This window comes from Triturus cristatus, chromosome 1_1 (assembly GCF_964204655.1).
Source record: "Triturus cristatus chromosome 1_1, aTriCri1.1, whole genome shotgun sequence".
NCBI classification, from domain to species: Eukaryota; Metazoa; Chordata; class Amphibia; order Caudata; family Salamandridae; genus Triturus; species Triturus cristatus.
The window spans coordinates 1,207,022,904-1,207,048,860 of record NC_140579.1 but is presented as its reverse complement, the minus strand read 5'-3'; the positions used below and the strand labels follow the sequence as shown (position 1 = coordinate 1,207,048,860).

At 47.0% G+C, this 25,957-nt stretch overlaps 1 protein-coding gene across 11 annotated transcripts in view; it reads left to right on the top strand.

Annotated features, from left to right (window-relative positions):
- Window positions 1-25,957, top strand: part of LPCAT4 (lysophosphatidylcholine acyltransferase 4) — a 1,035,593-nt gene that overhangs the window by 158,614 nt on the left and 851,022 nt on the right. Inside the window, exon 1 of one of the 11 annotated variants that reach the window (XM_085651862.1) lies at window positions 1,490-1,753. The exons of 5 other annotated variants lie outside the window; for them this stretch is intronic. Coding sequence is in view for 4 of the 6 variants with exons in the window: in XM_085651844.1 (XP_085507970.1) it covers window positions 23,575-23,598 (24 nt within the window). In the remaining 2 variants the exon portion in view is untranslated. Of the gene's footprint in view, window positions 1-1,489; window positions 1,769-23,369; window positions 23,599-25,957 lie in introns of those variants that run through there. 5 more of the 11 variants (XM_085651817.1, XM_085651808.1, XM_085651854.1 and 2 more) reach the window with 5 other exon arrangements.

The following is a 25,957-nucleotide window of genomic DNA, read 5'->3' as shown; positions in this document are numbered from 1 at the left end:
CTCTTCGGTGTGCAAATATCTCGCAGTGGTGAGTCCTTCAGCGGTCTGAGCGATCTCCCATCTGTGTGCAGACCTTACATTGGGTGTTCCAATTCTAACAGCTATCTCTTTGGTGTTTGCAGATACCACAGCTGGTGCTATGCTGTCTAAGCTACATGTCAGATGTGCACCGACCTCATATTGTGTGGTTCTTTGCTGTCTGAGCGGCCTCTCGTGTGCAGAATTCACAGCTAATGCCTGTCTGTACCCTTTGGCTGTTATCTGAGCTACCTCTCTGGTGTTCACAGACCCCATATTGTCTAATTCTTCTATCTGAGCTGTCTCATGTGTGCTAATATCACAGCTGGTTCCTGCCTTTATGATCTACATTTCAGACATGTACAGATCACACACTGGACGGTCCTCCGGGTATCTGAGCTACATCTCAGGGGTGCACAGAATTCATATTGGGGGAATTTTCTGCAGTCTGAGCTCCCTCACGTGTGTGCTGATATCACAGCTAGTGCCTGTGTGATCTACATTGCGGCTGTGCATTAAATCTCATGGGGGAGGGGGTGGGGGGGGGGGTGCTCTGAGTATCTGAGCTACCTCTCAGGAGTCCAAAGATTTCCTTCCTATTGGGGAATTCTTCGGCCGTCTGAGCTCTCACGTGTGCTGATATCACGGCTAGTGCCTGTCTGATCTACATTTCGGCCATGCAGAGAGCTCACACTGGGCGGCCGTCCGTTCGTCCGGCTAGGCGAGCTAACCGCGCACAGCTGGTTATTCCGTTTGACTTTGACCCCTCATCTCAGTTGGCTATATTTCCCCGAGACACCTAGTTTAATTGCCATAACCAGTTTGTTCCTCAAACCCCAGTGAAGGAAACAACAAAGCTCTTGTGTTTGCGTTTGTCGATTTGAATTCTGCAAAGGCAGACTCATTATTGATACATTAGGAGCCGTAGAGGAGGTTATTAAATCTGAGTAAATTATTTCTTTCTATGTAGAGGTTCGGAATTCTCGATAGCACTGCGTTGTTTATTTTCTCGCACTCCTTCTTTCCTTTAAACTTCCAGCACCCTTTCTATCGCTGGCCCTTTTCTCTCTTTTTTGCTTTTACTATTCTATTTCGCTCTCCTACTCCTTAAGTGGTCTGCATTATATGGGATGACCACTAAGGAGGGATCGTGAAATGGTCGAAAGGATGACCTTTCGGGTTTTTAGTCGATGTTTCTATATTTCTGTCCGCATTGCATTGTGGCCCTCCTATCGGAGAAGTGCGTGAAGCCCAGTGAGCCAGTTGCAGATAGAGTACTAAACCCCCCTAAACAACGGACCTAACACAATTGCACTCTTTCACAGTCTTCGGAAAAGGTGTAGATTATATACAGATCTCGGCAGCAGGAACATTAACCACTTAAACTGCATTTTCTCTTTTGCTTGAGTCAGTGTCTTGCTATGTGCCGTGCTAAATATAAATAGACTGTGTGGATCAGTTGCGTCCTTTCCTAGAAGGAGGTCGTCAATTTCACAGAAGGGTCTGGTACTTTTGACCGCACTCCGAGCGTCCTCTTCCTACTTTATTTGAAGTTTACTCAACATCACTGGGGGTGAAAGGTGTCACCTAACCATTGCAGATTACCTGTTTTACTGCTTCCCGCCCCAGGGAGTGCCGATGAGCTCCAGTTCTGGGCCTGTGGTACTGTGCGTGGTGGTTGCCAGTAAGAAGCCGACAAAAGAGCCCGTGGCAGCCGTGCGTCACAAGCCTCTGTGTACGTAACATGCAGGTGAGAGGTTTTATGTTGTGTTGGTGCTCGTGTTTACTCGAGTCACCTGTAATGTTCTGTGCGAGGCTGTGCATGCACTAACCTTGATGTTGGCTGGGGGGGGTTCTAGAATTGTTGTACTTAGTGCTGTGAGAGACTGTTGCTGGCGGCTGTGCCCGCACTCCTCTGCTGTCTGGGGGTTTAAGATGCAATAAAGGAGTTCAGATTTACTTCACGTCTGGCTTATTTATGGTCTCAACATTTTACACCTCCCTCTGCCCTTCTGGAGATGGTGAGGGAAGCACCGTTTGGTAATAGCCACTCTTTGAACACTTTGACCCGATAGCGTTTGACTTGTGGACTGTTTGAATGGTCGACATTTAATGGTCGACTGAGCAGATGCCTGTGCAGGTGTCTACCCCCTTCTCGACTTCTCTGAGTATTAAGGCTTAACTACGGAATGCTCTCCTTGGGTGTGGCATGTCTGCCCCCGAACCGGATTTATTGTGGCTTGATTGGTGTGATCAGATGTACTGGGTGTGCACTCGTGTGACCTTGTTGCTCACTGACAGTTCATTTGTTGTGGAACGGGTCCGGGGAAATTCTCCGGCTCCCTTCCGATGAAGGCGCGCCCCCTCAAAGCCTTTTCTCCTCTTGTCTCTTGGGTTGTGTTGAAAAATATCCTGTTCTTTACCTCCACTCTCACGCCAGCCTCTTTCTATGCTTTATCCTCCTTTGTATGGTCAAGTTAGTTCTGTAGTAGGGGAATATCCGTTAGAGTCAAGTCAAGTCAAATAAGCTTTAATTCGGTTTGTATAAATACAACCATATAAGCTGAACAAATAAAAAATACATAAAATAGCATAACATATAATTCAGCAAAATCATGGACAGGTAGTGATTCCTATACAAGCCCTAACTTAACTTGCATTGAATGGTGAGTCATAATTAATACATCCATATATATACATGTTTAAAAATAAATAAGACATTGTAATATTAAGTCATTTAAAATCTTTTGTCAGTAGCTATCACCATATAGGTGAGGAAAATAGGTGGCTAACATAAAGTGACTCGTGTATAGAAAAATGAGTTCGACTCATTATAGTAAAGTGACTTATGCATAAAATAGGTTATTTCATAAAATGACTTATACATAACTATAACATCAAAGTAAGATACAGTCGACATTTATCATTTAACAGATAGTTATAGATTTCCTAGCAGCTCTGCATTTTATAATATATAGTGCTACATGGAAACAAATGTCCCAGCTCTGTAGAGAACAGAGTAGGTTCATGGCATCTGCTGTTAAACGGATGTTATATTTTAAAAAGATCGGTTTCAGATAAAATTTCCTCAGGGATATATAAAATTTACAAAATAACAGAAAATGGCAACAACTTTGTTTGGAAATATTGTCACATGGGCATTCTTCGCTAGAGCCAGCCCCAATCACAGGGAATGATACGAGATGGTGTACGATACCCAACCTTAAACGTACAAGAACAAATCGGTGTGATTTCCTAGTCACTTCCACCAAATATGACTGAAGGCCTTTTTTTAGATTAAGCTGCCTATAAAACACAGATGTCTTATGAGTCTTAATCAACTTATTCCTTTCTTCTGTTTTATATAGAAGGAATGTGTCTTTAATTTCCTTCTTGGAAGGTAATATATCACAAACTGAATCTTTGGAGATCTTAATTCCAAATAGGATATTATACCAAAAAATAATATAATTCAGCCATTGAATACGGAGATGGAAGTCCAACTTAAGACAGTCCTTAATTACAGACTGTGTAAACACAGTTTCCTTTTTGTTCCACATTGAACGCCATAGTAGTAAAGGGCGTAAAGCAGCCAAATCCGATAAATAGTTAAGGCCTGTTTCTTGATGAATTAAATAAGATGAGGCTGCAACTGGGACACATAGCAGGCGTTTAAGGAATGTATTTTCGTTTATTTGTAATTGGGCCATTGGAGAATGGCCCCATAAACCAGCTCCATATAAGGCCGAAGAGACGCATCTTGCGTTATATATGGTTAACATATCTTTTATTCTGTAATCCCCTATTTTTGAGGCAAAACGGAAAATGCCATTAGAATTTCTAGTCATTTTGTGGCCAATGTTTCCTTGCTTGTTAGACCATTTGCCATTAGCATCAAAATTGATGCCTAAATAACAAAAGGTATCAACCGCTTGTATCTTCGAGCCTTCAAGAAAAAAGGACCGCGATGATTTAAATTTTCGTCCACATATCATGATAAAAGTTTTTAGTTTATTAATCAGCAATTTCCTGTCATTAATAAAACCAGTAAAAGCATCAATTAAACGTTGTAGACCCAGAGGAGTGCGTGAAATTAGGACGGCATCGTCCGCATATAACAATATAGGCACAACAGTATTATCTATTTTGGGGGCATCAGCAGGGGTATTATTTAAAACCTCAGCAATTTGATTTATAAAAAGAGAAAATAAAAGGGGAGCCAATACGCACCCTTGTCTAATGCCCCTTCGCACAGTGAAAAAAGGGGTTCGCTCACCCGTAGGTCCATAACGTACACTACAAGAGTTTTTCATATATCCTGGCTAGGAAAAACACAATCTCCTTTGGGGCCCCAGATTCAAGTAATACTGACCAGAGGAGCGAATGGTCCACTAAGTCGAACGCACTGCTCAAGTCAGCAAAACATAAACAAATTTCCCCCTTTTACCACTGTATATTTGTTGATAAGTAATTCCAAATTAACACATTGTTCAATGGTCCCAATGCCCTTCCTAAAACCATATTGGACTGGGGTCAATACATTGGATTCTTCGGCCCATGTTTCCAATCTTTTTAAAAGCACCCTACTTAGTACTTTTATTGAAGAATCAAGCAATGAAATAGGGCGATAGTTGCATTCTTTAGAGCGCGAACCCTTTTTATAAAGTGGAACAATTAAAGATTCGGCCCATGATAATGGAAAATTTCCTGTAGCAGCAGCATAAAAAATTCTTGCAAGGATTGGTGCCCAGAGATCCATTTCATCCTTGTATAGATCGATCGGAACACCATCCGGGCCGGGAGCCTTTCCCCCTTTGCTATTTAACAGACCTTCACGCACCTCCTCAACGCTAATTGTTAGTGGTAGTAGAGGCCAAGTAAAATTATTCATTAAAAGAGGAAAAGTTAAAACGATCTGTTCTGGATTAAAAAATTTTGAAAAGTGCTCAATCCATTCAGTGCAATTAACATGAGACATCAACTCAGGGGTGCAATCCTCCTTTAGGAAGGGGCTATTTACAATTTCCCAAAAAAGTTTAATATTGTTCAACTCACTGGCCATGGTTAGTTTATCCCAGGCGTCTAATCTCAATGCCTTTTTTTGTGCTGAAATAGCTTGTTTGTAATCTTTACGTAGTTTACAGACAAGGGATTGATTGCGGGGTTTAGTCCTTAATGCTAGTTTTAGATTAGATAAAATCTTGGAGCATTCAGAGTCGAACCACTTCTTACCATTCTGTCTAGAACCTTTGGTGTTCCTGGTTAAGATATTTCTTATCACAATATTTATATTGGCGAATTCCATACATAGCTTTCCAGGGGTAACCTCCTCGCTGAGGCAATAATTAATGCTATCTCTGCATTTATCAATCGCATCCCGTTGAATCTTTTGTGGGTCCAGACCAATCCACTTTAATCTCCTACCATTCGGTCTAATGGGGAGGATATCATTAATTGTATGGGTAGTGCTAGTAATTCTATTTCCCCAAGCTAACAAAACTATGGAAATACTATTGTGATCACTAACTACCTGTTCGGATATCCAAAGGTTCATATAAGGGCAGTTCTTAGAGAATAAGATATGATCAATGTTGCTACTAGCTTCCCTACCAGTGAATGTGGGACATTTAAGATGACCCTCATTTATGGTACAATCCAACAGCTCAAGATCGTATTTGGCCATTAAAGTGTTGAGGGTTAGACCATATTCACAATGGGGAAAATGCGACATGTCATCTTTAATCCCATCAGTGGTTGAATAGGTTTTCAAATAACCACAAGAATTAGTAAATGTGGTGGGGCATGCTTGAATATTAAAATCACCAGCCCACAAAACTGCAGCCAATTTACTAGATGTGTTTAGAAGCCTGTCCAACTCTTTTTCCAGTGGCGCTAAACAAGCTCCTCTATCTTTCTGGAAATTATTATTGTAAAAATTTACTAGCACCAAGTCTTTACCTTGCGGGAAAGATAATCGTAAAACTTGACTATAATTGTCAATAGGTAAATAAGTTAACTTTGCAACCAATCAGTTTGGTAGAAATAAGCAACATAAGACCACCCTTCGCTCTACCCATTAAGGAGGGGGTCGCATTTACACAGTATGAGGTATAACCCTCTACTGAGATAGGTTCTGTACTCCATGTTTCTTGTAAGCACATGATATCAGTGCCACAAGTGATAAAGTCTTGCCAGAAGGGCGTCCCTAATTTATTTCTGAGACCTGCAATATTCCAGGTAGTCAGTGTATACCCCTTTTGAGTTAAAATACCTTCATCATTAGTCAATTTTATAGATACATCCTTGCACAAAATGGACTTAACAGAAGTATCAACTATAGGAATAACAGGCTCATTGTCACCATTTACCCCCGATAACTTGATTGTCAAAAATGGGTCCATACACAATCCTTCACTATTCTCCCTTTGTATAGGAGTCAGGTTTGGTGTCCCATTTCCCCCCCCATCGATAATCTCCACAGATTTTGTGTGTCAATCGGTGTCCTCCATTGATGTCAGACATTGAAACCTATTATATAATGGTAGTGGTGGTAACAACTGGTGGGTTGCTGAAGCCATTGGCGACCAATTGTTACTCACATAATGGGTAATGGGTTTCATGACATGATTATTAACTAATGGATGTCTATAAAAATAGGCGAGTGGCAACAAAGTAGTATTAAATTCCCAGTGAGAAGGGGGGGGGCTCTGCGTAGAACTTTATGTGCCCAGAATGGTGATCTAAAACTAATAATGATGCAGTCCCCATTAAAGTTCTTGGTTGTGGGGCCTATCCATCCTACTCGCTGAGTGAGTAAGATCTGTTCTGCATATAAGGTTGGCAAACCACAATTATTAGTTAACCAATAAAGAGTTTTGTTTTTCAGGGTTTCATTGGTCTCAAATTGCCCTTCCCGTAGCCTGGGGACATTACAAAGGACCGCAACATACGCTCCACATTCTGGAGGTAGATTCATTACTGATGGTACATTATCACTTTTATAATCTACAAGGTGGAAGGTACTCTTCAATTGGTCTGGTTTTTGGGACCCATGTTTCCCGGTGTCTTCCCTTGATGTTACAACCTTTTCCGTCGAAGCTTTGTCTTTATCTTCGCTAGTCCCTATGTCAGGGGGGCAACTGTTACTATTACCTGAACTTACAGGTAAGGTACTTGGGGCACTTAGTTGTTTATCTACCCCCCTTGGTCTTGACTTTGTGCCCTCAGAAACACACGGGACAGGGACGGGAATAGGTGTGGGCGTCCTCCTAATCTGATCAGGGTCGGGTATAGGGGCAACTGATTGGGTTGAAATCGACTTGATTGAGTGTATTATTGTCTGTACATGTTGATCAATAGAATTAACCCTAGCTTCAAGAGCCCGGATATTCTCGTTAATAGGCCCTAGAAAGGTTGATACAAGTACGTCCAATCTCTCCCAAAAGCCATCAGAACTGGACTCATTATTGATTCGATTTGGCTGGGCATTAGTAACCTCTGACTGATCTACACGTGGCTCTACTACAAGTAGATTTTGTACCGCTTTGGAATGGCGGCCATTACCTTTACCCTTGGGTTTAGATGCCTTCTGTTCTTTGTTATTATGTTTGTGTTTGTTTTTGGCCTTTTGTCCTCTTGTTTGGACTGGTGAAGTAATAGCAGGGGATTGTGCAATAACAATAGGTGTCCCAACGGCACTATTACCATCAACATCAATAATGTCATTAGCCAAAAGCTCCTCCTCATTCGAAACCTGCTTCAGCAGTACAGGGGTGATGGACAGTCTGCTTGCCGGGGGAGTATGATCCAAAGTCAAAGAATGGTTAGGGTTAATTAACTCCAGGTTGGTATTAGTTCCTGGAAGTTCAGGTAAACCAGCATAGGAAATCATTAACATAGAATCATAGGAATTGCCCAAAGTTGTAGATGCATTCTCAGGTATAATAGGTGGGACTGATCCAATTGGGAGTGAGAGACGCCTTTCGGTAGACTCTATAGCCGAAGCGACTACCCCTATAGTCTTTTGCAGCATTCTGTCAATTGCTGTTAGACTTGGAAGAGGGTTGGTGGATGTTTTATTATGTCTGGTGTTGGGTCGTGGGTGGATAGAATCATTTTTACCCATGGCAGACAAGCGTGACAGACAAATGTACTCTCTTCGGTGGCAACTCTTACCTTCACCACGGGTGCTATAGGTCGTTGCGGACAAAGGGGGTGGCCCAGCCCAGCCTCTGTCTGCCCCTGACGGCCAGACGGCCCGCCCTCTGCCCGGGCTCAGCCCGGCGCCGCCCACGCGCGTCCGCGAGGCGGAGGGGGCTGACCTCTTTTGAAGTCCTCCGGCGCGGGAAGCAGGCAGTGGGCTGAGTCGCTGGGCAGCCTGGGAGTTGTGGTCCACACCACTCCGCGGCCGCGCGGTGTTAAAAGCACGGCGGTGGGTGCGGCCACAGGTGCAAGGCTCGTGGACTACTCGGGTTCCTGGACACCAGGTAGGCAGGCTGAAAGATCCTGGCGGCGTATTCTCCTCTACAAGTCAGCTGTGGCACGGTTATGCTCCCCCGCTCCCCAGTGGAGGCTGACCTCTTTTGAAGTCCTCCGGCGTGGGAAGCAGGCAGTGGGCGGAGTCGCTGGGCAGCCTGGGAGTTGTGGTCCGCACCACTCCGCGGCCGCGCGGTGTTAGAAGCACGGTGGCGGGTGCGGCCACAGGTGCAAGGCTCGTGGACTACTCGGGTTCCTGGACACCAGGTAGGCAGGCTGAAAGATCCTGGCGGCGTATTCTCCTCTACAAGTCAGCTGTGGCACGGTTATGCTCCCCTCGATTCATTGCTAACGTGTAAAAATGACAACATAATGAAGTGATACTTTGACAAAATAAGCAGCGTTGTTAGCCTTTTCTTGACGCATAATTCAGTCAACCATGCTGCGTAATTCAAATCGCTCTGGTTGTAGCCCTCGCGCTAAACTACAGTGTGAAGAAGCTGCTCACTCCCCATTTGTCCCATAAACGCTAAAATGTAAAATTAGGCTAACGGAAGGATGACTAAAAGCGCCCATGTGTAATCTTCCGTGGAGAGCCACCCTAAAGAACAGACAACTAAGGGGGAAGCAGTGGAGAACACGTCATCGCCTCCCTCCCTAAGCAAGGGGGATGGGGGGGGACAGCCGCACGTAATGCACGCACTCACTCTTGACGCAAGTACAGGACGGGTGACGGCGGGTAGATGGCGCCACAGAGGCTGCTGAGTTGGCGGGGATCGTTTACGTTAAGAACGTTAAGAGTCTTTCAGCCGCACCGATCCTGTTTACGGGACTTAGCCCCACCTAAGGATGGGCGCTGGCGCAATGAGACGGCAGAGAACCCCACCGAGTCAAGAGCAACGGGGCTTCCTTGCTGACTGAAAGCGGGGACGCACGCACCGTTAGAGTCATAATCTAGTGAATAGTCCCGCCCATGTGCGTGGACCCCGGAGCAATAAAAATAATCTCTTAAGTTGTCAAGCCATGCAGACCTGCATCTACACTTAAGAGAGAATTCAAAGACAGATAATGCAGCCTATATCCACAGGCTACACTGTCCAGTACTTCAACTAGAAATTCCACCAACATCCACAAACAGCACTGCCTGCCCAGCTTTTTCCACAGAGAAAAACCTGCCTCCACCAGCAAAAGCCTCTGGAATGATAGAGAGGGAGAAATGGACAGACAAGCCCCATAGGCTGCCATTATGTGGCTCCGAACAGGATACTGTGCATTTAGGAAAATTTCCAGAACTTTTCCAGTATCCCAGAATGCACAGCAGGTCCCTTTTACTTTTAGTTCTTTTTTCCGGCTCCTGCTAGCAGGACCCTGGAGCATTGAGCGCTCCCTTTTCAAGGGTTTATTTGGATTTGTTCACTTTTCAAGTGCTATATTAAGTACCTTGTTGCCTTCCTTCTTGTGTGTGCTCTGTGTGGTCAACATGCCTGGCTTGTTTGACAAGTGCCCAGAGTGCGAGAGAAAGAAGGCCAAGTCGGACCCACACAGGGTGTGCATCGTCTGCCTTCCCCAGTCCCATGTTCCAGAGGAGTGTGACATTTGCCAATCTTTCTCAGCCAGGACCCTGAAGGAAAGGATGAAGATCAGGCTCCTAGGCTTGGAGGACAGAAGGCTGAGGGCACAAGGTGGGTCAGGACGGGCTGATTCTGCCCATGCTGAGGCCCCTGGGGGGCTCCCCAGTGGCAGAAAGCCCAGCAAACGTCCCCATTCTCCGTCGACTACGGCGTTGAGGGGGATGGCTGCAGTCTGCTCACCGTCTCCCCAGGGCTCTGGGGAGAAACGGCATCGACGCTCTACGTCGAGGGAGCTGAGCAGCCCGCCGTCGTCATCATCTTCGTCGACGCCGTCGACTTCTCCGTCGAGTCATCGGCGTCGAGAACAGTCCCGGCGTAGGCGCTCGGCAAAGAGGAGACGGTCACCGTCGAGGGGATCCCCGACGTCGAGGACCTGTCCTAGGCGTTCGCCGTCGAGGAGGCGTTCGCCGTCGAGGAGGCGTTCGCCGTCGAGGAGGCGTTCATCGACACCGAGGCAGCGCAGGAGGAGTCCAGCACAGGAGGAGTCCTGACGCCAGGAGTTCCTCGGGGTCACAAAGGAAGAGAACGGAGTCACCGGGCTCGGTGTACTCAGTGGTGTATACACCTCCTAAGCCTAGGTCGCCACCCTTTCCTCCTTTGCCAAGGGAGCCCTCACCGCGGATCCCTACGCCACCGCCTCCACCACCACCACCACCTCCTCCTCCTCCTCCTACCATTCCGCCTCACACATAGTCGGGCCCACCTGTGGCCCCGCCACGGTCGGTATCGTTGCCTAGGTATCCGACGCCGCCGAAGAGAACTCCGAAGCGGCCGAAGCCAAACAGATCGCGCTCCGGACGGAGAGGAAGGTCACGGAGCCGTGGACGGGCATCATCGACATCTGGGCGATGCTGCAGGAGGCGCAGCGCCAGATCCTGCACCCAATCGTCTGCCAGGGACTACTCGCCGACGCTGTCGGACTCGCCAAGGACGGGAGTATTGCCTGTCGACGATATAGTCTCCTTCCAGGAGGTGCTACTGAGGGGTGCGGCCAAGCTAGGGATCACGGTGACGGTGCCTACACCTACGACGTCCGTGATCTTCGAGACGCTGCACAAGAAGCACCTGTCTCGCCCCCTGCTGCCACTAGTGCAGGGATTGGTGGAGCCCGCTACGGAGTTGTTCCTCACTCCGGCGGTGACGAAACCAGCCCCCTCTAGGCTCCTGAAGAAGTATCGGGCGCCGGAATCGGACCCGACCTTTCTGAGGATGGACCCGAAACCGGACTCGGTCATTGTGACGGCGGCAAGGAAGCAGCATGCTACCACTCGTTCCTCGACAGTGCCGCCTGATAAGGATAGCCGTTGGCTAGACTCGGCGGGCAGAAAGGTCTGTGGGACGGCTTCTACCACCATGAAGGCGGCAAGTGCCAGAGCTCTGTTGGGGCGCTACGATCGTGCCCTGTGGGAGTCTCTCCAGCAGTATGCGGAGCTGCTGCCTCGCGACAAGGAGGACTTTCTAGAGACTTTGCGTGAGGGGATGCTGGTGTCAAATCAGACTATCAGCGCGGTGGCGGATGTGTCTCTGTTAGCGGCACATGGATATTGTCATGGCATCAACCAACGACGTCACGCTTGGCTTCGCCTTACCTCACTCAAACCGGAGGCACAACAAAGAGTGGCCAACCTGCCTTTCTCGGGGGAAACCCTGTTCGGCAAGCATGCGGACGACGAAATGGCCCGCATGAAGACGGAGGCAGAGACCCTGACGGCTGTCGGGTTAGAGAAGCCTGAGAAGAAAAAGCGCCCGTTCCAGAGACGGTTCGGGGCTGCAGGCAGAGGGCGTGGGCAGGCCTCGGGACAGCAGCAACAACAGCAGCAGCAGTTCCGGAAACCCTTCCAGAAGCGCCAGAAGAGTAGAGGAGGCCAGCAGTCCGCTACAGCGACCAAGGGCCCGGCTGGGTCTCGGCCCTGAGCGATTACTTCCCCTGCAACCGTTACTCCCTCCAGTGGGGGAAGCGTTCAATCTTTTCTGGCAGAGTGGAGAAAAATTACTCAGGACAAGTAGGTGCTGAATATTGTTTGCAATGGATACAGTCTTCGGTTCATCAGCCCGCCTCCAGCGATTCCGCCGGTAAGCTCACAGTATCAACTGCGAGAGCTCCAGGCGGAGGCAGACATCCTGTTGAGGAAAAAGGCGGTGGAAGACGTACCTCTGTCTCAAAGGGGTAGAGGTCTGTACTCTCGGTTCTTCCTGGTTCGCAATAAGGACAAGAACGAGTTCAGGCCCATTCTGGATTTGCGGCAAGCAAACAAATGGATTCGCAGAGAGAAATTCCGCATGCTATCATTGCATCAGATTTACCCTCAGCTGCAACGGGGAGATTGGCTCTGTGCCATAGACCTACAGGATGCGTACTTCCATGTGCCCATTGCACAGAAGCACAGGAAGTTCCTGCGATTCCAAGTCGGCGCCAATCATTATCAATACACAGTACTGCCATTCGGGCTAAAGTCTGCGCCCAGGACCTTCTCGAAGTGCATGGCAGTGGTAGCTGCACACCTGCGGAGGAACAAGGTGTTTGTCTACCCGTACCTGGACGATTGGTTGATCAAGGCCTTGTCCTTCTCGGAAGCACAAGCGCACTTCCAGAAGACATGCGTTCTCTTGAACAAGCTGGGGTTACACGTCAACATGTCCAAGTCTGTCCCGACTCCGGTCCAGTGCATACAGTACTTGGGGGGCCTCCATCAATACGCTGTCGGCAAGCGTGTCTCCTTCGGAGGAGAGACGGTTATCACTCCTTCGGAAGGCTCAGGCTCTTATGACCGCTCCATCGACGACAGTGAGGAAGGTGTCTTCGCTGCTGGGATCGATGGCCTCATGTATCTTCCTCACGCCTCACGCACGGCTGCACATGAGACCACTGCAGGAGTGCTTGGAGGATCAGTGGGATCAGAGGACAGGTTCTTGGGACGACAAGATACGGCTGTCTCTGCATGCTCTTCAGTCGCTGAAGTCGTGGTGTTCGGTGGAAAATCTCCTCAGTGGGATTCCCTTCCACAAGGACATTCCCACGAAGAGTATCGTGACGGATGCGTCTCTCCAAGGCTGGGGAGCGCATTCCGGAGACTTACAGATACAAGGAAAGTGGTCCCCGGTGGAGTCGACGTACCACATCAATTTCCTGGAACTCAGAGCCGTTTACTTGGCATTGAAGGCCTTCCATCCGTCCTTCCAGACCACCTCGCTGCTTGTATAGACGGACAATACAACCATGATGTATTACCTCAACAAGCAGGGGGGGTCGAGATCACGCACCCTGTCGCGGGAGGCGCAGTCGATCTGGCACTGGCTTCTGGCCCGAGGACTGACGATTACGGCCACGCATCTGCCAGGTGTGCAGAATGTTCAGGCGGACGTACTGAGCAGACTGATTCAGGAAAACCACAAATGGGTCATAAACGACGAAGTACTAGGGGACGTCTTCGCAAGGTGGGGGACTCCAGACGTAGATCTGTTCGCCACCGCCGAAAACAGCAAAGGCCGAGACTTCGCATCCAGGTACTACCAGCGGGGGACGCTGGGGAATGCGCTATGGATCGACTGGTCGAACAGCTTTCTCTATGCTTTTCCACCCATTCCCCTGATTCCGGCGGTGCTCATCAAGCTGGCCCAGTCCGGGGCGCGGATGATCCTGATTGCCCCGGAATGGCGCAGACAGTGGTGGTTCACGGACCTGCTTCACCGGTCTCTCCTTCCTCACATATGGCTGCCGTGCAGGCCGGACATTCTCACGAAGATCGGGGGGCAGTTGGTGCACCCCAACCTCTCGTCTTTGAGTTTGGCGGCATGGCTCCTGAGGTAGTGCAATATGGCCATCTGAATCTACCAGCAGATTGTATGGATATACTGAAGGAGGCTAAGCGACCTTCCACTAGGACGTCCTATGCTTACAAGTGGAAGAGATTCTGCATCTGGTGCAAGTCCAAGCACTTTGACCCGACGACATGTAAGGAAGATGTCATCCTTCCGTACCTTTTGCATTTGGCGCAGTCTGGCCTTAATTTCCATTCCATTAAGGTTCATCTAGCTGCTTTGACTGCTTACAGGAAATGCCCTTCACAGACTTCCTTCTTTCAGATCCCTGTGATCAAGGATTTTTTGGAAGGCTTGAAGAAAGTGGTCCCTCCTGTCAGACTTCCCTCGCCTGGGAATTGAATGTGGTGCTGTCCAGATTGATGAAGGAGCCTTTTGAACCTATTCACAAGGCTTCGTTGCAGCACCTGTCTTAAAAGGCGGCGTTCCTAGTGGCCATTACATCGGCCCGCAGGGTGTGTGAACTACAGGCGTTGTGTTGCCAAGAACCTTATACGGTATTTCATGCTGCTAAGGTTGTTATGCGTACTCACCCTAAATTTCTTCCTAAGGTTATATCTGATTTTCATGTCAACCAGACCATAACTTTACCTACGTTTTTTCAGAATCCCTCTTCTCCAGCGGAAAGGGCTCTACATTCCCTGGACGTTAGGAGGGTGTTGAAGTTTTATCTTGATAAGACCAAAGATATTCGTAGGTCAGACCAATTGTTTATCAATTATGGATCAGTCAGGACCGGTCTTGCTACCTCCAAACAGTCCATCTCTCGGTGGATTGTATCCTGTATACAATTGTGTTACCAAAAGGCTAATAAGACCTTAGGGGGTAAACCTAAGGCTCATTCCACCAGGGGCAAAGCTTCCACGACTGCTTTGCTGCGTAATGTTCCGATTGCAGAAATCTGCAAGGCGGCCACTTGGAGGTCGGTCCATACCTTTGCTGAGCATTACTGTCTGGACACGGATGCCAGGGTGGATGCTCAGGTTGGGCAGGCTTCGCTGCGAAATTTGTTCGCACAGTAGTGGTATTATTTTGTAGTCTTCTCCACCGCCGTTTTGGTGTGGGGATGGGCTTGCCATTCTATTCACTAGATTATGACTATACACAGAGATCCCCTACTACAGAAGGGGTAGTTTCTTTTCTGTAACTCCAGTTCTGTAGTAGGGGTATCTCTGTTATAGTCATAAGCGCCCGCCCTCCTCCCCAGTGGAGAGATAAATGTTAATGTAAGGAATGCTACAGGTCTGGCGTGTTACGCCTTCAAAAAGAACTGAAAGTAAAAGGGACCTGCTGTGCATTCTGGGATACTGGAAAAGTTCTGGAAAGTTTTCTTAAAGGCACAGTATCCTGTTCTGAGCCACATAATGGCAGCCTATGGGGCTTGTCTGTCCATTCCTCCCTCTCTATCATTCCAGAGGCTTTTGCTGGTAGAGGCAGGTTTTTCTCTGTGGAAAAAGCTGGGAAGGCAGTGCTGTTTGTGGATGTTGGTGGAATTTTCTAGTTGAAGTACTGGACAGTGTAGCCTGTGGATATAGGCTGCATTATCTGTCTTTGAATTCTCTCTTAAGTGTAGATGCAGGTCTGCATGGCTTGACAACTTAAGAGATTATTTTTATTGCTCCGGGGTCCACGCACATGGGCGGGACTAGTCACTAGATTATGACTATAACAGAGATACCCCTATTACAGAACTGGAGTTACAGAAAAGAAACTACTCCTTACCATTGCAGCTGTGAGTCATGAACCTTACCTACTGCTTTAGATAAAAAAAAAGTGACGCTACTCACCAAATTGTTTGGAGTGGGTCTGGAAGTCGCGTGTTTTCGAGGAAGGCATGTACAATCTCAATATTTTCTTCTTCAATGCCCTAGTGTCCTTTGGCCAAGTTCATATCATAGGTGCATGGCGTAATTAGTATTTTTTGTAGTTTTATATAGCGTGAGCCTGACCCGAGTGCATTAAAGAGTTTTACACGACAAGCAGAAGTTTTACAAGAAAGCATGCTTTTTTTATTTTTATGGCGTTTTTAAAAAACATTTTTTTATTGAACTTTATGCAAATTACAATAGAAGCACTCGATTGGTACATTCTAGGACAAGAGAGTTGGCAGTATACATTTATGACGTCAACATAGCATGGGTACATAGTGACAGTTCATATATGGAGTGTGGTTGAGGCAACCTGGAACATATGGTATATGACATCACGGGGAAGGGACTTGTGGAAGTGCTTCCGCTGTGACTGCGCACAGTGTCTTGCTTTGGGAATTCCCCCCGGGGAGCTTGGTTGTTCGTCAGTGTCATCTAGGCGGCAGAGATAAGTTACCAGAGGGGCCCAAATATTGTGTGGCCGTCTTGCGAGGGGTATTCGGTTCCAGTTCTCAGTGAGGTGCATCTGGCAGTGTGCTGCATCAGCAAGCCATGTCTTAGTCAATGGTGCTGGCTTGCGACCCCAGTGGATCGCCGTCCTGCGCCTGGCCAGCAGCAGCATTGCTACCAATCGGTGACTGGCATTGGGGATCTCTTTAAAATAGCCAAGTAGGCACGCAAGCGGGTCTGGTATGTGATCAGATGTAATACGCATACTTCTTGCCAGTAGTTGGCCACTCCAGGCTAGGTGTATGAACGCGACGTCGGTTGCAGAGCATCACGGGCATCTCGAATCTGCAGTTAAGCCTATTTTGTGAAGGGCCATTGGCGTGCGATATAGCCTGTATTTGAAGTGTATCAGTCTCATCCTGTAGTTGGGGGAGAGACTTTCTGACTTATTACAGCAGTATTGCCACTGTTCTGTTGATGGCCCGGTGGTCAAGTCTGCTGCCCAGGCACAGCGCGTGCGCTCAGTGTTAACTGGGGAGGCTGCTAATGTGAACGAGTAAAGCCTGGTAATGAGTTAAGAGGCGATGTAGCTGTGTGAATGTATTCAAGTGCCGCATTTCCTGGCGGAGGGCTCGAGAAAGCATTTTTTGTTTCTCTGCAGATCGTCCGAATTTGGTAGTACTGTAGGGTGTCTAGCGGGGTGGATGTTGTGGCAGCAGTATGTAGGGGGAGAGGAAGAAACTGTCCATCTGGGTAAAGCTCTGCTTTGATGCATATGCCCAGGGAGTTGGTACGGCGTGCCATCCCTTTGTTGTCTAGTGCAGAGAAGGAGGGGTTCTCTGTTACTTCATTGATGGCGCATATATGGTGCTGGTGCTTGTCTGTTTGCGAATACCCTCCCATGCCCAGCGCATGCACGCCACTGTGTTGATTTCTTCTGTAGGTGCGTTATATGGCAGGACTAGTCGTCTGAAGGTGCCAGGTGGAGACCAGATCTGTCTCAGCTGCCGAATGTGGCTAAAAGGATGTTGGGTGCAGCCAAAAGTGTAAGAAGCTGGCTTGAGCGCAATATGCGTACAGTTTGAAGTCTGGGGCCCCCAGTCCGCCGCACAAGAAGAGATGGGTAATGTCGGAGTTTCATAGGCGGTACACGGCTGTCGACCTGCCCATGTTAGCGTGATAATGTCCGAGCGCAGTCTCTTAAAAAATTGCATGGGGAGGGGGGAGTGGGACGTTTAGGAAAAGATATTAAAAATGTGCCTATCGCAATACAACCTGCAAGGGAGAGTGGGAGCTTATTTCATACTGGGATCTTAGCTTCTAGCCATTCCACCGCCTGGCCGTAGTTTGCTTTCCAGAGTTCATCCAGGTCTCTGCTCAGTCATATCCCTAGATAATTGATTGGTTCGGTGGCCCATTTTAGTGGGTACTCTGTGGGATAAGGAAGCGTCACGTCGGTGAGGGGGAATAAAATTGATTTATTTCAATTGAAGTGCATGCTGGAGTAGCCGCCTTATCGCATTACTTACCTCGTCATGGGTGCTAGGTTTGTTTGCGGCTCTCGGATATATAGCGTGACATCATCCGCATACAACGAGGTCACCAGACTACAGGCTGTGAATCCGATGCAACGATTTGTGTGGTATTTACGTAGCCTGAGCTGTCAGCCACTCCACCGCAATCGTGAATAGCATCGGTGAGAGCGGGCATCCCTGTTGTGTGCCCCTGGAGATTATGGGGTTGGTGATCTGCCCGTTGATATTAATGCGTGTCGAGGTTAAGGTGTATAGTAGCCTAATTTTGTGGATAAAGTTCGACCTAAAGTGTTGTGTCCTACAGGACAATATAATCTCTCAAGACACAGCTTCTTAGTATGTAGTATTTATTCGTGGGTACAACGAGCCACCGCTCCTCTCAGCACAGAAGAGAGGTACCAACTGACTGTTCTTGGAACTGGCACCACACAGCACCATGACAACAGATGGGATTCTATATAGAACCTTAAACAAGCATATGTAAGCACAACATATTACCTCTTTTGTTTTTTTCAGAAAAACACACAAAACTAAGCACAAAAGTGTGCAAAGAAACCAAAACGAGAAACCAAAAAATACCAGAAGAAATGAACAATAAATGCATTATGTTTATTCTGTACTGATTATAATGTACTAGATATCTTCAAACTATGGCAATACTGCAAAATGAGAGTAATTTCCAAGGAAGACGTCTAGCACGAACAGACTTCCTTGGCACTTGACTTGTCACATTGGAATCAGAGATAGTAGCTGAGGATACAACGGCTGGACCAGTTGGAGAATTCCCTGCAAGCTCATCACTTCTGGTGCCATTACAATTATCCCCAGCAGATTGAACTTTCACAACTTTTGCTAGGTTCCACCAATGTACGCCACGTACCATGACAGCACCACCACAGACCTTCTCTACACAGACTGGTTCACCGAAGGACCTACCACCTTTTTTAACAAAGCTGGTGCTTTTGATGCGAACCATGTCCCCAGGAGACACGTTGACTGTCTTAACAGACTTCTTTTGACTGTACCTGTCAGACATCTTCTGTGCAGTTTTAACTCGAGTTTCCAACGCAACATTGTCAACCCAGCACACCACTTTATCACAAACAGTTCTTAACAGCCAAGCAGGATAAAGGGCAGAGGTGGGTACTCTACCTTTGAGTGATGTGAATGGCGCAACTTTAGTAAGTGAATGTGGCGTAGTGCGGTAAAACCACAACATGGATCTGACCGCACCCTCAACGTCTTACCAATGACTCTTTGCCCACTTGATACATTCTACTACAACTCTGTTCATCCTCTCGACCAAACCGTTGGTTTGAGGGTGTCCAACAGACCTTCTTAGATGTTTCCCCCCAGATTCACTCAAGAACACACTCCTTTCCTGATTGACAAACTGCACACCATTATCCGAAACAAGGGCCTCCTGAAATCCTTCCCTCATAAAATCTCTTTGAGAAAAAGAATGGCACTACTGGCTGTGGGAGAAGAGCAGAACTTGACTTCCGGCCACTTGCTATGGAAGTCCATAAGAACAAACGCAAAGCGTAAGTTGTGAGGAAGAAAGTTGAACGGGCCAACCATATCAATTCCCACCTTAAGCCATGGCTTTGTGGGGAAAGAGATGGGCTGAAGGGGAGGAGTAGCAACTTTCATCCCCTTTTCTGCACCACTACAAACGACACATTCTTTGACCCTCCCCTCTATATCCTTGTCCATGGAGGGCCAGCAATAATGCATTCTGACCCGCCTTTTTGTCATGGTTGCCCCAAGATGGCCATCATGTGCACAGTCAACCAGCTTAATACGGACATTCATGGGGGGGGAACACATCTACCATCTCTTATGACTATGCCGTCTTCAATGGACAACTCTTCTGCCACTTTCCAAAAAGGCGGGATAGCCGGGGACACACATCTCTCCCTGGGCCAACCTTTCACAATATATTCTTTTACTTTAGCAAGGCTGGAATCTTCACTCAAAGCCTCCTTCCATTCAACCTCGCTGCAAGCTTTGTTTTCAACTGCATCCACAACAGCAATGAAACATTCCTCCTTGTCCTCCTCTACATCCATAGTGTCATCACCACTTAAGGGAAGTCTTGACAACATGTCCGCCCTTACATTCTGCTTTCCTGGAATATGCTTTACCGTAAAATCATACTGCAGAAGTTTGGTGGTCAAACGTGCAATGCGAGGCGTAGCATACTTGAGACGCTCACCACCCTGAATGTATAGCGGTGGTTTATGATCAGTTTGTATAACAAACTTCCTACCCCAAATGTATGTTCTGAATTTCTCACATGCCCAATAACATGCCAACAGCTCCTTTTCGATCACTGAATAGTTCAACTCAGGATCTCTCAAAACTCTAGAAGCATAGCTAATAGTAACCTCATTCGCACCTGCAGATTGTGTAAGCACTGCCCCTAGACCAGAATTGCTAGCGTCAAGAGTGATGGTACAAGGAACTGCCGGATCATCTGCTCTAAGTGTTTTGGTATTAACCATTTTGGATTTGACCAAATCAAAAGTTTCCTGACAGTTGCTATCCCACACAAATGAGACATTAGTTCTCCGCATATTGGAAAGCACCTTCATTTTGCTAGCATAGTCAGGAATGAAGCATGAGTCAAACTCACACAACCCCAAAAAGGAGCGTAACTCATCCTTGTTTTTGGGACAGGGACACTCAACCACCTCTGTTACCAAACCAGGCCTGGGACTTACACCATCAGCAGAAACAAGATGTCCCAGAAACTCTATCTACCTTTTCCAGAACTCACACTTATTATTATTTTTTTTTTACAATACCTTTTTTCTCAAGTGCTAAGCACAGTCCTCAGAATCTTATCATGCTCCTCTAAATGTCTTGCAAAAATAAGTACATCATCTTGAAAGATGACAACGCCCTTCACATCTCGAAGCACTGTCTGCATGACTCTTTGGAACACCGAAGCCGCAGACGCGAGACCAAACGGCATCCTACAAAATTGGAAAGATCCAAAAGCAGTATAATGACGTGATTCATCCTCCAACCAGATTTGGTAGTATGCAGATGCTAAATCAATCTTGGAGAACCATTGAGCATCCCTCAATTCCTCAAACAAATCACCAATTTTGGGAAGAGGGTGGGCATCAACCCAAATCTCTTTGTTAAGACTTCTCAGATCGATGCATAAACAGATCTCTCCATTCCGTTTTCGTGCGACCACCAATGGACTTAACCATAAACTGGATTCCACTGGCTCAATGATCCCAGACTTCTCCAATCTGTCTAATTCCAACTTGAGATCACCCCTGAGGCTAAAAGGAACTGATCTGACCTTGTGCTTCACCGGCACAGCATCCTTTTTAACTTTGATCTTGTGCTTGAAACCAGCAATTTTTCCAAGAGTGTCAGAAAACACACTAGGAAAGTCTTGTTCCAAACAGAGAGACTTGTGCATATCTTGTACAACTAAGACTTGTTCACTTGTACCAGGCCTCAGCACCATGCCAAAAAAGCCTTGGTGATACCAACCAAGGATGTTCAAGCCGCGAACTGCAACATAAATTTTGCCCTGTATCTTTCGACCTTTAAACTCTAACGCATCCTCAATGTAGCCTTCCAAGTCTATTTTGCGTCCCTCATATGATACAGGTGCCCTATCAGGGGGGGGGGGGGGGGGAAGTATTCTGTCACACCAGGATTTTCTGAAAAGCTCGTATGTGATCATAGTTATGCGTGCGCCTGAGTCCACCAACAACTTCAAGCACACATCGCCCACCAACACATCAACATATGGATCAACACAATCGGAGGGGTCACCAGTAACAATGACATCATCTGTGACAGTGACGATCATGTCTTGACAATCTTGTACAATTCACTATCACACAATTGCTCATTCTTCACCACACAATTGACTTTCTCACTCTTGTTTAGACTAGATTGACAGACTTTGGCCAAATGTCCAATCCTTCCACACTTGTGACATTTGGCATTCTTACCAGGACAGAATCTGTTATCATTACCATGTGGAGGATAACCACACCTGTAAACAGATATTTTTCTTTTGGAACATACCTTTCTCATTTGGTTTGACCTTTCGTGAGGTGCTACTAATAGCATTGGCAGAGCCAATATCATTGACCGTATCCTTTGAAGTAGAACTCGCACTCAACTCCTTAATCAAATTCTGTGCCAATTCTACACTTTTCACCACTTGAATGGTCTCTTCAAGACTGGGATTACCCATTGTAAGCAATTTTTGTTGAATTTGCTTGTCATAACAATGTGCAATGAACTGGTCTCTGACCAATTGGTCACGGTACTCACCCAATTGACACTCAGCACACAGTTTACGCAACGCACTCAAATATGTATCAACATTCTTACTCTGAAGTTGCGCACGCTTAAAAAATTTGTGCCTCAAAACAACTAAGCTGGGTTGCACATCGAATTTGATTACTAGTTTCTTGACTGCTTCTTGGTATTTGTCGACCACTTCTCCCTCCGCCAACACAATGTCAGGAAGGTGTTTGAAAACCTCCCTTCCTTCAAACCCTAATGAGCAGAAGAAACTTTTTCCTTTCAGCCCTATATCTTGAAGCACCAATGGCACCTATATACGTTTCGAAAGCATCAAACCATGGTCTCCATTGGATCTGAGGTGTACCAGGGCTCTCAAGAAATGGGGGTGGAGGGTAAACAGATTGCATATTTGTAAATTTTTAAATTCGCAATGCTTCACACGTAACAATCTGAAAGCGAATCCTAATTGTGCCGCTGAATATGGAGTACCAACCTTCATTTATCAAACCTATTCCTCCGTGTTCAAAACACTACAAGCAATGTTAGACAGGTAAATGTTGGAAATAGCCCACTAGATGGCAGCGTAATACAGAGGATGTAAAAATGTATGCCACATGAATTCACAATGAGGAATACCTAACATGTGAAAGCATCAGAAATACTATTTGCCAAGCAGGAAGTACAAGTTGAAAATTTTGCAATTAAACACAAAATATGTACACTACCAAATATGTCTATTGATGGCCACTAACTGGCATGCTGTAGAAGGGTTGTTCTAAATGTGATCGGGCACAATAGCGATAATAAGGCACATTAAATAACAAAAGAAGCTTTGCCACGAGGAAAGTCCATTTAAAAAAAAAAATGTACAGTTACTCCAACTGAAAAGTGACTCATCTGTGGTTCTGCAGAGTGCTAATGTGTTTCCTTCGTCAAAACTCTCCATGCTTTAAGTTGAAAAGTTGCTCCGCTGACAGGGGTGATTGATGATTGATTACTTCACTGTGTTATCTCAGCTGTGGAAAGAAACAGACAGTTTTCCCAGCAAACGAAAAACAAACACAATCTCACGCTGTGTTGATGAGCGTCGGGCTGTGCTCAGCTGTGAAGATAAACTGATACGACTATTACGTGCAGACAACCTTCACGCAGATTCACCAGCCGTGCTGACGTGCAGACACCCTTCACGCAAGTTCACCAGCCGTGCTGACGTGATATCCAGAACGTCTGGTGACGCAAACTTAACACCGAATCCCCATGCAGGTTTCTGCTGCGTCATCAGTCATATCAAGCTGCTGACAAGTGAAGAGCTTCGGTCCCAACGAACTTTCACAGAGCGTTTAAATCGTACATCCAATGCCAGGCACACAGACAGTCTTCAAATTCAAAACAGCAACACGCCCCTCCTTCTAACCTCTTTACCAGCACGACCATAAACTGCCTCACTCAGAATCAGCCACTGGAGAAGTGGACAGAATTCTCTTCATGAATACTCAGCCGCCGGAGGAGGTAGGGCAATAGTTTCAGCTTAGCCAGGTGTTTTTCTTCAGTTTCTCTACCAAAAGCAAACTTTTCCTCTTTTTAAATAATTATCTTGCTTCATGTATTTGCTGCCAGAAGGATTAAGGCTCCAAAATGCTGCAGTGGCTCGCCCCGTCGTCGCCAAAAATTATGTTGTCATACAGGACAATATAATCTCTCAAGACACAGCTTCTTAGTATGTAGTATTTATTCGTGGGTACAACGAGCCACTGCTCCTCTCAGCACAGAAGAGAGGTACCAACTGACTGTTCTTGGAACTGACACCACACAGCACCATGACAACAGATGGGGTTCTATATAGAACCTTAAACAAGCATATGTAAGCACAACATAAAGCCTAGCCAGCCAAGGAGCGAAAGAGGAACGGCCATTTTAGTGAATCGAATGCCTTGGTGGCATCAAGGAGAGCCGCCACTGCAGGCAGAGAAAGATTGATTTGGTGCATTACTGAGAATATTTTACAGAGATTGTGTGATGTGGCGCGCCCTGGTACAAAGCTAGACTGATCAGGGCATATTATTAAGGTCATGAGTGGGAGAAGCCGATTCGCCAGGAACTTCATATATATTTTACTGTCCGTGTTAATTGAAAGGGGACGGTACGAGTCGCTGCATTCGGGTGCCCTGTCTGGCTTTAGTATGAGTGTGATAAGTGCCTCGTGAAGACAAGGGGGAGATGGCCCATGGTGACTGATTCACTGTACATTTCAGTGAGATGGGGGATCAGAATAGAGGCATATTCTTTATAGAATGCGGAAGTGAGTCCATCCGTCCCCGGCGCTTTGTCGCAAGGAATGCCGGCGATAACTTGCATGATTTCTTCCGTCGTGACTGGGGCATCCAGATGATCTCGTGCCCCGGGTCCAGCCATAGGAGCTCAATTGAATCAAAATACTGTTATAAGGTGTCTGGGGTGCAGTCTGCCCCAGGCGTATATATTTGGTAGTAGAAGGAGGTGATTGCTGCTACGATCTCAGCAGGTGATTTGATCCTGCCACATTATCGTCTAGCAGTTCTGTCACATATGAGGATGCGTGGGGTTTTCTAAGCAAATTTGCCATTGTTTTGCCAGGGCGATCCCCCCTCTCCATATAGGCGAGTTTGTGCCGCCCGGCCAAGATAGCTCACCTCTCGTTTGGCTTCAGTGTAGTATTTGGATAGCTTTGACCTAATGTCCGCTAGTATGGCAGGGGCAGGGTTGGCGTTGTACATCTGGTCAAATGTTTTAATTTCTGCTTCCAATCTCTCCAGGGTACCACGAATGGCCCAGAGCACCCCAGATTATTTAGCGATGCACAGGCCCCGGATCACTACCTTAAAGGTCTCCCACAGAGTTGAGGGAGATTCCACCGAACCAGTATTTAATTTAAAAAATTCAATTATGGCACTGCGCAATTCTTCTCTGAATGCTGCGTCTCGCAATGCGAAGGGGGGTAGGCGCCATGAGAACATTAGTTGCAGAGTTTGTGGGATTTGTAGGGTCAGATTTACGGGGGAGTGATCGGAAAGGGTGCGCGCTGTGTGCTCTACGTAGGAGGTCCAGCTAGCAACATCGCGGGTTACCAACCATAAGTCTATGCGGGACCAAGAGCTATGTGTGATGGCGGTGCAGGTGCCCTCACGACTGTTGGGATGGGTTTGGCACTAGGCGTCGATTAGTGTATTGTCCTGTATGAGTGAGTGTAGTGTAGCGGTGGCCTGGGAATGCTGTAATCTTGCGCCTGAGCGATCTAGGGTGGTTTGTAGTGCAATGTTAAAATCGTCGCACCATACTATTGAGCAGGGGCCGAGTGAGGAGAGTAGCCTCCATATGTGGAGGAAGATGTCTGGGTCCTCTGTATTCGGTCCATATATGGCCGCCATAATTAACGGTTATGAGTACAGTGTGCCATTCAGTACAACGTATCTACCTGCTGTGTCTATGTATGTGTGTGTATTGCGCCAGGGAAGGTCTGTTTTTAGCAAGATCGTGACCCCTCTTGTGTAGAGTATACCGAAGAGTAGGAGTCTCCCCACCAGTGAGTGCACAGTTTAGCAGTGTTAGTAGTGCAATAGGTAACATATTCAAGTCCGTACAGAAACCAAAACTTAACACCCATGAATATGGTCCTAGTTCCCAGTATCCTCTTTCAACTACCATAACCGCCCCCTCCCACTCCAACCCCCTAATCAGGTTGAGACTTGATTCCCCTCCCCACCCAAAATACCCCATCCTGGAACGTAGAGAGATTTTGTGGGAATTGTTGCGGTGCGTGGGATCAGCAGGTCTCCTCCCCGCCTCAAGGGGGATTGTACATTTGGTAGTGGTACATGAAAACTTGGTTTGC